The following is a 13236-nucleotide window of genomic DNA, read 5'->3' as shown; positions in this document are numbered from 1 at the left end:
GGCTGGAATTAGTCATGGCCAATCAAATGGCTTGTTTTTTTGTCTGCAAAGTGCATGAGAAGGTGCACCTCACTGACCAAGGCCAGTTGATGTCCCTTTTTAAGATGAGTTCATGTTTCAGGAAAGAAGACACTGTTGGGAGACAATAGGCGTGTGCACCCCACTTTGCTGTACAACAAAACGTGTCCATTATTTTGTCACTTGTGCGTCATTTGTTTTAGATCAGCGATTAAAAATCTGTCGCATTCCGTTGTGTTCAGCAATGTTTACATGTGCAAAGTAATGCGACTGTAATTTGCTTGCATGCACTGAAATAACCACTTTGCCAATGCAGAGTCACTGCACTCAGAGAAGCCTTAAGTGAGATGCATGATACCCACCTCTCTGGTGTTGCAGTGAAGAACACCTATGGTAAACAAGTCTAACGTTCCAGCCGCTTAAAATTTTAAGTGCAATCTTCCTAAATGACGTTGGAATCAAAGGTGTTAATATATGATGAGATTCTCAGTAAAGTGAAAATTAGGTTCAGGCATATACTTGCATCTGCACACTCCAGCTCTAGCACCTCTACATTCTGTGGGCAAGAAAAGCTAGAAATAGCAATATTCCCCAGAAATTTAGAGCTGCTCCTGTCTTGCACAGCCTTGATGTCTCAGACAATAGTCTCTGCAGCAGGGAGACCGTGAGCTGTTGATTTGTGTGCTCTCATATATTTGCCCAACGCCAACTGAATCTAAACGGGATGAGGAGGCAGATCTTTGAACATGAAAATAAAAACACCTTCAAAATGTGTCTGATGCTGGCAACATAATACGACTTGTGACGGCTGTGAGAATGCAAATGCCTAAGCTTTTGTGGAGGCAGACTGTGGACAGCCATGCAGATCCGCCTGAAAGCCGTGCTCGTAAATATCAAGTGCTTAGACTCATAACTGGCGCAGGCTGTCATTTCTCAGGCTTTTCTGACACAAATCAGTCAGAACCTGTGGATTAGGTGGACACTAATACTCACCATTCTGCGTAACTATTAATGTCCCATTACTTGAGGTTTTCCTCTTGTATAAGTAAAGCACTTCTGGATAAAGTCTCCCAACCCATGGAGTCCAATGGCAATACACTGCACAGAGTTCCTGTGGTAGGGGCCAATTTATAGAAGACAAGCTCCCTCTAGTGGATAACTGAAGAAAACCATCCACTATAACAACTGACGGTGCATCCTGAACACTGCCATTCCAAAAAATAAGACACCACACTAATGCTAAACACTTGTTTGAATATTTTTTATTCAGATTTTCCATTTTGTTCTTGCATGGCTAAACCAACAATGTATAGAAACATTTATCCTCTAGGAGAAATGCATTCTCAAGAAAAAAAAAAAAACTGCATTAAAAGTGCATACACATTAATGAAAAAGAAATAAATTAACATTAAGGACTTTGACAAAGTCTCGCGCACTTGCTTGAAACTATTCCATGTAAGAACACTTCCCTCAACTCTTGAACTGGCGAATGCTGGAACAGAGGCCCAAATATACAAACACACTGTGAGCCAGTTCAGACAATATAGTGTCAACAACACAATCATGAACCTGGTACTAGCAGGTGAACAGGAGGTCAGAGAACCCAATAAAAACGCAATCAATTTTCATCCATACAAATGATTCATGACTGATAAAAAAACTATATATATAAAAAAAGACAAGTAAAAAGACAAAAGAGCTATGTATTTAGCACTGTATACCTCAAGCGTTCTTACTCACGCTTAGAAAACGGACACATCTCCATTTACAAAAAAAAAAATATATGTATAGTAATTAGGACAGCACACCAGTTGGTTGCAAATGACATTCGTTCAGGTTTTGCCCGTCTATTAAACTGCTAAGCCACTTCTAGGCCTTAGTATCACCCAAAGAAAAATATAAAATATCCACTCCAATTCGTTTTGTTCATTATTTAACACTTCTGAATGAGTTCAAACAGCATCTGCTCCTGACATAGAGATCCTGAAAATGTCCTCAAAAACCCAACTTTGCCTGTGAAGATTGAAATCCCTGCCTGGCCGAGAGCCCAACTCACACCTGGCTTCAGGGTGCAAGTCCACCAGTCCTACTCATGCATCAGTATTGCTTTATGTTGCCTGCACACGAGCCTGTGACTCTAATGTATGATTTTAGTGTTTTGATATGAACAGTTATTGCTACTTTGATTGAATCATAAAAGGCTATTTAAAAACAAACAAACAAACAAACAAACAAACAAAAAAAAACAGTGTTAATAGCATTCTAATTAGTTGGTGCATGGTTTCACACAATGCAAAAACGTCCTTTTCTTTGACATGGTTAACAAAAAGGTGTCAACAAAAGACTTTCTCTTTTAAAGTAAACTAACTTTTGCTGGAAAGCGTGTGCATTTACACAACTGGTGTGATTAAGTCTTTCATATCTACTTCATCAGTCACTACCTTATACACAGTAGCAATATTAAGTTTTTGAACCCACTGCTTATTTGTTGGTAAACTATAAACTGCCAGTTTTGATATTTAAAATTGTGGGGAAAAAAAGGCTGATTCACTTAAGTCCTTACACAGACGATGCGGCACAGACAATACAAAAAGTTGCAACTGAGCATTTACATTTATGTCTTTGTTCTTTACACACTGTAATAAAAACTGCAAATGTTTTAGCTTTGATGCTACTGTTTCCAACAGCGGGTTCATAAACTACTGTCACTGTGAAGTAAAATGGACACAACGCACAGACACATACATTGGATATATAAGACTATTCGGTAACAAAATAGCGGAGGGGGTAATAGCATCTTGTGTTATAAACAGAATGGTTACTGTTCTTGCTGGTGTACAACATTTACTCTGAATCGCCTCTTCAAAAAGAGGCAGGAGCACGCAGGATCATGTATCGCCAAAATTATGTATGTATATATATATGTATTAAAAAAAGAACAAACAAGACAATGGTAAAATAGTAAAAATAAAAGATTATGGCATTGAAGCATTGTCATTTACAATTTCTAAATATTGGTATGCTGTGCAAATAAAGCAATGGAATTCAAACAGCCATGCTCTGCTTTTGGTTAACATAGCAGCAGTCTCTTGCATAGTTAATGAGACGCATGCATTAGCATTTTCATGCAATACTGCATTCCACAATCATTCTCAATTCTGTACATTGACAACACTGAAAAAAAAAAATACAGGCAACATTAACTGTAGTGGAAAAAATGATAATAAAAAAAAGGATGGAGAGGACAATCAATCCATATAAAAATGTTGATTCATTTTCTCCTGAATATAACATTGATTTTTTTTTGAAATTCTATTGCAATATGTATGCATTTTGTATCACTGCAAAGATACACTGAGAGGATTTTTTTTTTCTTTTTTTTTTCACTGAACTACTTGTAAGGTCCCCACTGGTCAGAGGAGTTCTCTTAAATGAGCATCTCACAACACGTTTGGCAATTCAAGCCTCAGCCTCCAAATTTCTCCTTTATGAATGAGTGTGAGATGATTACAATTTTTACAATTCATTTTTTTTTTTTTTAAATGATTTGAGCCTAAGGATTTACAAATTGCCACAAAATGTCAGCAGCAATTGCCACATATTACAGGACTCCTACTGACAGGGTGGGTGTCCAAAGCATGAGTAAAAACAAAACATGGTCACAAGGCAGAAAAACCTCTCTGAAGACTCGTCTACAGCTTACAAAGACTTTAAAATATTTTTACATGGGAATGCAACAAAGAAACAAAAACACTTGTTTCATTCGCTTTGTGAAAAGTTAGGTTCTTTAGAGTCTGACCTCAAATTATGACCCACGTTGTACAATAAACATTATTTACAATCCCTAAGCTAACTACAAAAAACAAACAAACAAAAAAAAAAAACAATAAAATAATAAAAATCAAAATCAAATTTTGAATGTAAAAAGTGAAGAGGCATCAGATTATCATACATAAAGCTGTGCTATGTGAAACAAACCGTGAAAAGTGACACATCAAATCTACTGGACATCACTGAGTTGCAACTGCAAAACCCATGAGTCGACAAATTAAAAAAAAAAAAAAAAAATAGTGTTTTGAACCAGCCACTAGTACCAGGACACTGAATTACAGACTTAAAACAGGCAAACAAGGAGAACACCAAACTCTGTTACGTAATGCCTGTCATACACATTGGTGGCGTTTAGACATGGAGTTAAAACAGCCAGTAGAAAAGAGAGCAGCGACGGGAATACCACTCAGCTTAAAACATTCCAATATGTTATTTACATGGCGCAAGACATTTTGAATGGGATGTTAACTACATTCTTTCACTGCCAACTTTCAAGTAGAGACAAACAATCTATGAATCCACAGTGTCTCGCTCCTTGTCAGCAGAGCAGATGCAGGACGGACGATGAGAACAGCAAACAAACACACCAAGTTTTTAGGAGAGTGGTCCATTATGTGTGGGGCGACAACCTGATCTAACAACCTGTTGGGGACACATGGATGATTTTGACGTCTACTGTCTTTGTCCTCATTTGGTTAACAGGTGAGCTGACCGACGAGAGCCAAACAGCCGAACACTGCACACCTGTGAAGGTCAGATTCTCAAGTTTTCGAATCTGGGGAGATTTTAACGATAAAAAATAATCACAAACTGGCAGGGCTGACCAAATACTGAATTTATGAGGCTGTTTATGTTTCTGATAGTGCTTTTGGTCCAATCAGTATGCCACTGGGGTAAGACAGTGCCTTCATGTATAGCAGTGGAGGTTAAAAACTGGCCATATTTACAACTTATTAGCGCACCGGCTAAAACTGAATTGATTGTGGCTGATCATGGCAAGAAATGTCCTGCTGAAAAACAAGTTGTAGTGTTCAAACTGCCATTTTACTCTCACCAGAAAGAATGACATGACTCTGTTGCCTGGCTGGCAGCTTTTTTTTTTTTACCTCTTTAAAGTGATTTTAGCAGACTGACTTGCCCTTAAAATGTGATTTAGGTCGCCTCAGAAAGCAAAGCTGTTTACCTCCCAAACAAATGGCAATCTTTCAACTGCATACTCAACAAAATGACCTCCCTCCCTCACTTTTTTCCTCTAAATCATATTGTGGGCATTCAATGAGTTATCCAACCTCTTAGCAACATCAGTTTAAAAATAAATAAATAAATAAGTAAATGATTGTCTTGAAAAACAAAGGCGAGAGATGATTTCATGCAGCAAAGGCACAGTTTGAATCGGAGGGAAAAAAGAAATAATGAGGTAAACTGTTATTCCGCTGAGCTTTGATACAGTATGTTAAATTCTTTTAGCCAAAGGAAACATGTCCCTGATAACTGTGACTACTGACTTGTTCATTCCTGTACGAGCCATGTAAATAACATATGTGAATCCTTAAGTTTTGTGGTATTCCCTTTTAAAACCGTAAGTGGAACAATGCAACCTGGTATATATGAGCAAGAGAAATGCTAAGTTTGCAAATGGAAAGCTGGTCATTTGTCCAGCAGACACCACAGATGATGCAAATGTAACTGAATTATTTTCTGAAGGATGGAGTCTAATGCCATGTAACCATATTCATTCATATACTGAAAACATACATTATGCTGGTATCTAACACAAATGTTGATCATCGGATTACTTTCCAATAACATCGTATGATTATTGCACTTGAGGGAGGGGTAACTTTGTCATGACAAAATTATTGTTGATCTTGAAGGAGGCCTGAGGGCCTAAATGTCATCTCAATAAAAGAAAAATGCATAGGGAGCCATTTTTTTCCTACTCTCAAAAGCCAACAAGCATCATGGTGGCTGCAATGACAAACAGCGGCTTGCTATTTCCTTATCATTTAACTACAAAACAGGAAAATGTCATGCAGTGTCTGACAGTTGTTAAAATTCAGCCTACATATCCATTTTGGACTAATAACCATTCAAATGCTAACAATACAAATGTAGCACTACGATCACTTTAAATGGCTCATTATTAGTCTTCCGTTTCAGCCCGATGAAGAAAAAATGGCAAGCTATTGTCTTCTCCAAATGAGGTACCACAGGTTATGATAAACACTAGCAATATGGTTCTAGTTCACTGAAGTGTGATCACAGTTCTGAAAAGGAGCATTTAAAAATATGATAATTTAAGAAATATCAGTGCCAGAGGAGCATGGCCTTTAAACAGCACCAGGTGTAGTAATGGGGAAATTATTCAGAATTTCCCTTGAAACATTGAGATGAATGTACCCTTATACCATTTCAAGTCTAAGGCCCATGACACTACTTTAAGATATGTCTGAAATCATGTACAGATAGCACATTTAAAAATTATAGAATTACATACATCATTAAGTTATTATATATCATTGTTCTGGGAAAAAAAAAAAATCTACTTTATAATACAAAGTGCTAAACATTAAAACATTCCTACTCAGTGATGCATACAGTAGTGGACTAATATGTTGCCAGAGGCAATGATTTGTTTTCTTGACAGTATTGAAAGGCGCTTAAGATAATTTACATCTTGCTCAAGAGAGGGAAAATACAGGTATATACTATATACTTTCTCTGTCTATATCTATATCTATACAGATACGTCTCTCTTATATATATTTATATGTTAAAGGGTTTCATTCCAAAACACGAGGAAAAAAATTAACAGCATATAAACATTTTATAAAATACATCTGATTCTGTCTTCCACCGACTGGTATTTTGTAAACCAAGGTTTTAATAAAACAGACAACGTAAATGGTATTCAATAATGTAAGAGCCACAGGTTTCCAAATTATCTGATATCTTGCTTTAAGGTGTAAGTATGATTAATAGAGCTTTCATTTGCTCTAACTGCCATAATTGTTTTCTTAGGGCATTTTCCTTAGGTTTATAGTACAATAATTTAATCAACTTCTCTCAATCTCTGTAGACTTATACAAAACTAACTCTTTCTCATATCCTCGCCTAGTTTGCTTCAAGGCCAGCTGCTTTGTATTCCACAGTGCTGGTTCTGTTCATCTATTAATTTCCTCATTGATTACAGATACAAGTTTGTGTCAGGGCGATTTTTGTGAGACAATTTCTCTTGAAAAGATACTACAGGTTATGCCTAGGCCAATGACAACCAGCCCTACTATCTTCTCAGTAAAGTTGAAAGAAACAGATATTGACCACAAATAACAGTAATGCTGATATTTGTGATACTGTCGTCAAAGGTGATTAGGTAGATAGGCAAGTGAACCATTATATGGCCTGGAGAAACACCATATACCTGTGTATTCTCTACTGACTACATTTCTTTGCCATGTCTCTGCCTTAGCTTTTGGCGAGAGGGCGCTCACTGAAGTAGCCCCTGTTAAACACTGCATGAGCTGTACGGAAATTAGTGTTCCAAAAGGAAAGTGTAGGTTTTCAATGACCAGTCTGATCTGATCAGCCTTAATCCATGAAAAAAATAAAAAATAAAAAAAAATGCAAATGCTCAGACACGCTTATTTCATAATGAAACTCTTTTCTCTCTCTCTCTCTTTCTCTCTCTCTCACACACACACACACACATATTATCTACTGAACTTTACTATTTGTAGAGTGATCACTGCAGACTTTGAAATCCTGACAACAGCGGTGAGGTTTAAGCATCAACAGCCTGCTTTGACTTTAGTGTTTTCACCTAAATCTGAAGAGAATCTTTATACCAGTCAAAACTGTCAGTCAAAAAGAAAAAGTATGCATTGTTGGTACGTGCAAGCTGAAAACAATTCATACACCATAAAACTTCTGCATTTGTCAGGTTAAACTATTTTGCTGTTGCTATTTAAATCCTTTTTTTTCCCCCGAGCGTAACCCTTTACAAGCAAACAACAGACTTTCCAGCAAAATTACTTTTCAGCCTTGCAAAGGTACATCAACACCCTTGTTTGAGGGACAGGTAATAAAATTGCTAGATTCCAAGGGGGTATGCTGTCAGCGTACTCCTTTTTAGAGAACTGAGTGAAAATCATGAGGGCCTACAGCCTCACTGCACCCCTGCAGTTACAGAAGTTGTGTTGTGCACAAGCATGCATGAGGAATGCCCACGCGATTTCATATGTGTCAGACACAATCTAGTGCTTAACTCAATTAGCCAGTTATTCCTTTGCTTGTTCATACTTTGTGTCCAAAAGTGTCACTGGACACCGTTTTAAACAATTTTGACAAGATACTAAAAATTAGTGCTTGAGTGTATACAAGCCAAAATGTTAGGCACCACAAAATATGCAGATGTTGTACAGAAACAGAGTACCTCAAAGGGCAGTTGACTGTTTATAATCAAACCTCAAAGCCTTTTTATGAACCCAATGCCAGTGTGCAAGGCCACAACATAAAAAAATGTGTCCCTTTTCAAATACATTTGGTGCTTACTGTAACTTAGGCACAAAGAAAATAGCTGCAACACCTAAAATAATGGAACGAATGTGGATATATCACTGAGGCCTCTGTCTTGTACATGCAGGAGACTGCATGCTGGATGACAGCTTCCTGGAAGATGGCACCTTTTCAAGAGGCTTTTTCCCATTTGTAGGAGACTTAAGACTTACTTCAGAAGTGGAAGACTTGGACTTGCCTACATGTAATAGAGTGCGGCTAAGAGAGCTGGGTGGCTTGGAAGACTCTTTTGTCACACAGTTTGTCTCACTTCCATGAGTCTCTGTTGATGCCTGTGATGAGACTATGTCTCCAGTTTCTCCATTATCACCGGCATTGTCCTTTGCTTGTCCATTTTGCTTACCTGTCCTCTCTGAGGCCTTCTTAGTCAGCAGGCTGCTCTTTCCCAAATCAGCTGACCGGCGGCTTTCTCTTTGCCGAAGGGCACTCTTGAAGAAGGACAACCCCTTGTCCTCAGATTTGCTGCTACGCCGCAGGTCTCTAGAGGAAACGCTCGGTGAGCGCAGGCTAGTGACAGAGGAACTGCTGCTGGAGCTTCTCACAGATCTCCTTTCAGGCCGGTTGCTTTCTCCACTCCTCGACAGGGAAGAGCGGGATACCAAGCTGCCACGAGGAGTATCACCCAGGGGGCTAGTGTGCATAGAATCCCTACTATAGCTCCTTTCTACCAGTTTCTTTCGGCTGCTTGTACAGCTTTTCTCAGTGACACTGGAATTCTTCTTTGAAGTGGGAGAGGGAGACGCTGAGGACTGAGGTGTGGAGCGGGTGCATTGCTTATGTTGCGGCGTTGCCAGTAGAGCTTGAGATGGCTCCTTCTTTTTGGAGGGAGTCCCACTGGGTGTGGAGTTGCCTTTCTTGGCATTAGTACTCTTTTCCTTGGTATTGCTTACCTTCGGGCCTTTCACGGGCGTACTGGAAGACAACTGAGAGGTGGAGGTCTTATGAGTTGAGGATGAGCACAGACGTTTTTTGGAGGTTTTCTCTTGATCTGCTTTGCTTGAGCTCTTTGTGGAGGCTGTGCTTTCTGTCTTCGAGGCAAATCCTCCAATACTGCTCTTGCGTTTCTGTTCTTTGGAGGGAGTAGCTTGGGAAGCTAGTATATTTTGGTCTATAGCCGTTATCTGGTTGTTGTTTTCCGTTGGGTCATTTCTGGCACTCTTCTTGTCCACTTGAGAGGGAACTTTGCAGTAGACCATGTCTAGGAAGCTTTTATTGTCCTGGTCACTGAAGTTGCTCTCCAACATAGACAGGGGAGTCCTGCTGCCAAAGTAGCGTTCATGTCTACTATAGCTGCCAAAACAGGATGTGGAAACTTTGTCATCACAGGCCTCTCCTATTCTCTCTAGGGGAGGTGAGCATCGAGAGTCAAGGGAGAAACGTGAGGGAGAGTTGGACCTCATGTGAAGCTTAGCAGAGAGAGACCATGAAGGCTTTATCCCTGTGTCACTGAAGGCCAAAGGACTAGCGATGGATGATCTAGAGGACAAGCTCTGGCGCTGAATGCTCCTCACAAAAGGCCGGGCAGAGAATCCGCCTTGGAGCAAGAGAGGAATTTTAGAAAGTTTTTATAAATGGGTTAATACATTTTTAGTAATGAGTAAGATTATGGTCAGATACAGGTTTTCCTATTGAAAATACAGCTATGTCTACATCATTTTCTTCTCTGGATTATGATTATGATTAATAAATAGATTTCATATCTCTAGCAGATCCATGAGGCTACTACCAGTGCAGTTCCACTACACTTTGAACACAAAATTTAAAAACCTATAAGGAGCTCAGCATACATTGTGAGATAAAAGCTATCCATTACTGTGAATTCTACAAAAAGCAAGTTTTGTTTTGTTTTGTTTTTTTTTTCAAAAAAAAAAAAAAAAAAAAAAAGACCATAAAGTTGGGGGAATCTTGGTAACACTCTAACAAACTGAATGGGGAGAGGAAGAAAAAATCTCTTTTACTGCATTGGAAAAAAACAGAAAAACAGGAAAAAAAAAGTAACAAACAAACAAAAAAAAAAAACAAACCTGAAATATCTACAACCTGTTGGTGATTAATTTTCCCTCCACAGAAGATGAAGTAAACATGACATGGGAATGATATAAATCAATACTGTAGCTACTTAGCTATGTGCTAAACTTAACCAAAGTTGAATTAGTTGCACCAGCAGGTTGAGGTTTAACACAAAATTGGTTCACTCTTTTTCTTCAGCGCTACGAGGATAAATAATTTAGCATGGGGTTTATAATTACCCCTGCTTTATCAAGCTTGTCACTGTAAATATCGTGTTTCATCATTTCTTCACTAACACTGGTCCACCCTTTAAATCATTTTATGCAATAAGCCATGTTTGGTTTATTCAGTCAGTTAACACAGTGGCACACGCACATATTTTATCATCAGCTACAGACACCAGTTGTAAAGGAAATGAGAAAAAGTATTTGATAAGAGATTCATTAAGCTCACAGTTTAAGGACTGCAGTCATTTAACCAACTTAGAACTGGTTCCCAAATGGTACACTACATAGAGTACAATGGGAGTACTGGGATTTGTCCAAAGCAAGAGGTTTCAAGAAGACAGGAAAGGAAAGAGGTTAAAGAAAGATAGAAGATCGAAGCATGTCTCTCACCATCATCTTCACTACGCTCTCCTGTGAACTCCACTGACTCCGCCAGTGAAGCTAAGGAGGTGCGCCTTGAGGAAGCTCCAGAGGCCAAGCTAGCAGGTCTACTACCAGGCAACCTGTTGATCCAGTGGTCACACAGAGATGAACTGGTGGAACCTGCAGTAGACAAAAATGTCCTCAAATCTCTTTTACACTATCAAATGCTAAAATTATGCATGTTTTTTTTTCTAAAAAAAAAAAAAATATATATATATATATATATATATATAATAATAATAAAATAAGACAACAGATTAATTCCACAATGGTTCTGCATACCTTATGCACACACTAATTAGTACTGGCCAACAGCAGGAAACGTCTAAGGCTGACCCCTCCTACTCTGCTGGTCAACTAATTAGTCTTCATTGTATTAAACTGTGGCAGCTGGCCAAAGTTTAATATAACAAGGACAATTAATAAATTCATAACCTGCACCGAAGGTACACGTACAGCCATACACATGATGTTAGTGCATAGCTAATGTAAGGTGATAGGCCACTGTGTTGGAAAAATGGTGCAACACTTTTAAAAATAACATTCCATAGAGTAATACTACTCCATGGAGTAATTAAAAAACTGTGACAATGTCCACTGGTTTAATCAATCACGTTTGAGAAGACTGTGCATAGCCTTACCCTTTTGTTCCATTTTACCCTGATAAGTTATTTTTATTTTTATTATTCATGCACCTGCTTTTATTTTTCTTAAGAAATTACCTGCTACAGTGTTAGCAGTGTATTTATTTGAATAGTGACTATGTAAATAAAAAAAAGAACAGCGAGTAATTGATTATAGTAAAGAATGTATTTCTATAAGTCGACTGAGGAAATTCTTAGCCAGGTACAGCCCTAGAAATGTGCAGAGGTACAGACATGGCCACCACATGTCTCAGACCAACTTCTTTTTAAATGATCAATGGTTAAGATTTCTTTCTTTTTTTTTTTTTTTTATTAAATCAAAAACACAAATAATCCAGATCATTTCTTTTAAGCCTGCCTGTGTGTTGTTAGTGCTCTATGTAAGATACAAAGCTATTTCCAAACTGAACACTAGGTAAACAATACTTACCAGCAACAGAGCTGTTGGCCGACCAGGATGGAATAGTGGTCCTCCGCTGGTAGAACAGAATATAGGCCGTCTGCTGACACACATCATCATCCGCCATTGGCTGCACCTCACTGTCATCGAAGCAGTACCACTGTCCATCTATGGAGTTCTTACAGTAAGCTGCGCATGAAGTGCAAAACAGAACGTGGATGGGTGAAAAACAATGGAATTGGATAATGAACATTAACAGCGTGTTATCTTTAGTATTATCTAACAGTATTTTTAAATCCTGGTTAATTTTCACTTGTAACATTCACAGTGTCGCAATCACTGTCAAACCTGTGTAGTGGCCTCCATGCATGTTCCCGTGGTGGTTGCACACGGCGTACAGATCGTACAGGTAGTCATCGGGGTTACGTCCCAAGCCATAGGGTCGTCTCCATGGTGACCAGTGGGAAGGTAAACTCCAGCTACTTTGACTTCTCTTTACGACATGCGGCGCCATGTCCATGCCCATCAACGGGAACCTCACCAAGTTCTGCATCTTTACCCTCCGGTCTCCCTCCTGTAATGAGATGCAGATCGACATTCAAGAAGAACCAAAAGTACCAGCTATATTACTGCACTTGAGTTATATGTTTTCCATTTACAGACAAAATTGTACAATATCATTTTGACACTGGTTTCTTGCATGAATGGAACATAGTACCTACAACAACGGAATGCAATTTTTACAAAAGTAACTACACTAGATATGCCAAGTTTGTCTTGACAATGACTTAGCAAGATATTCAAGTCTTAACAAGATGAAAACCACATTAAGAAATTTCTTTAACATTTCCAAAATGTGTTAGGTCATTTTCCATACATTTTGAATTTCATGACTCTTCCACGCAGCTTTTCTATGACCAAGAGGAATCCCAAAATAGGGACAACAGATATTTTGTGATTTTGCCAGTATACCCTTTCCTAAACTCCTGAATACGCTTAACTAAACTCAAAGGATATCTGCAATGCCAACATAATGCCCAAATCTCAAACCAAAACTAAAAAAAAAAAGGCAACTGAAAAAGGAGACTTCTATTGGAAGGAAAAAGGA

At 38.5% G+C, this 13236-nt stretch overlaps 1 protein-coding gene across 1 annotated transcript in view; it reads right to left on the bottom strand.

Annotated features, from left to right (window-relative positions):
* Positions 1 to 1265: 1265 nt before the first annotated feature.
* Positions 1266 to 13236, bottom strand: part of usp31 (ubiquitin specific peptidase 31) — a 28441-nt gene continuing 16470 nt past the window's right edge. The window contains exons 13-16 of the mRNA XM_030057926.1: positions 12477 to 12702; positions 12159 to 12317; positions 11052 to 11204; positions 1266 to 9958 (exon numbers count right to left, since the gene is read on the bottom strand). Of these exons, the coding sequence (XP_029913786.1) occupies positions 8463 to 9958; positions 11052 to 11204; positions 12159 to 12317; positions 12477 to 12702 (2034 nt within the window). The 3' untranslated portion in view covers positions 1266 to 8462. The remainder of the gene's footprint in view (positions 9959 to 11051; positions 11205 to 12158; positions 12318 to 12476; positions 12703 to 13236) is intronic.

Source organism: Myripristis murdjan, chromosome 8 (genome assembly GCF_902150065.1).
Source record: "Myripristis murdjan chromosome 8, fMyrMur1.1, whole genome shotgun sequence".
NCBI lineage: Eukaryota > Metazoa > Chordata > Actinopteri > Holocentriformes > Holocentridae > Myripristis > Myripristis murdjan.
Note: the sequence above shows the minus strand (reverse complement) of the source record. Positions and strands in the feature narration are given on the sequence as shown.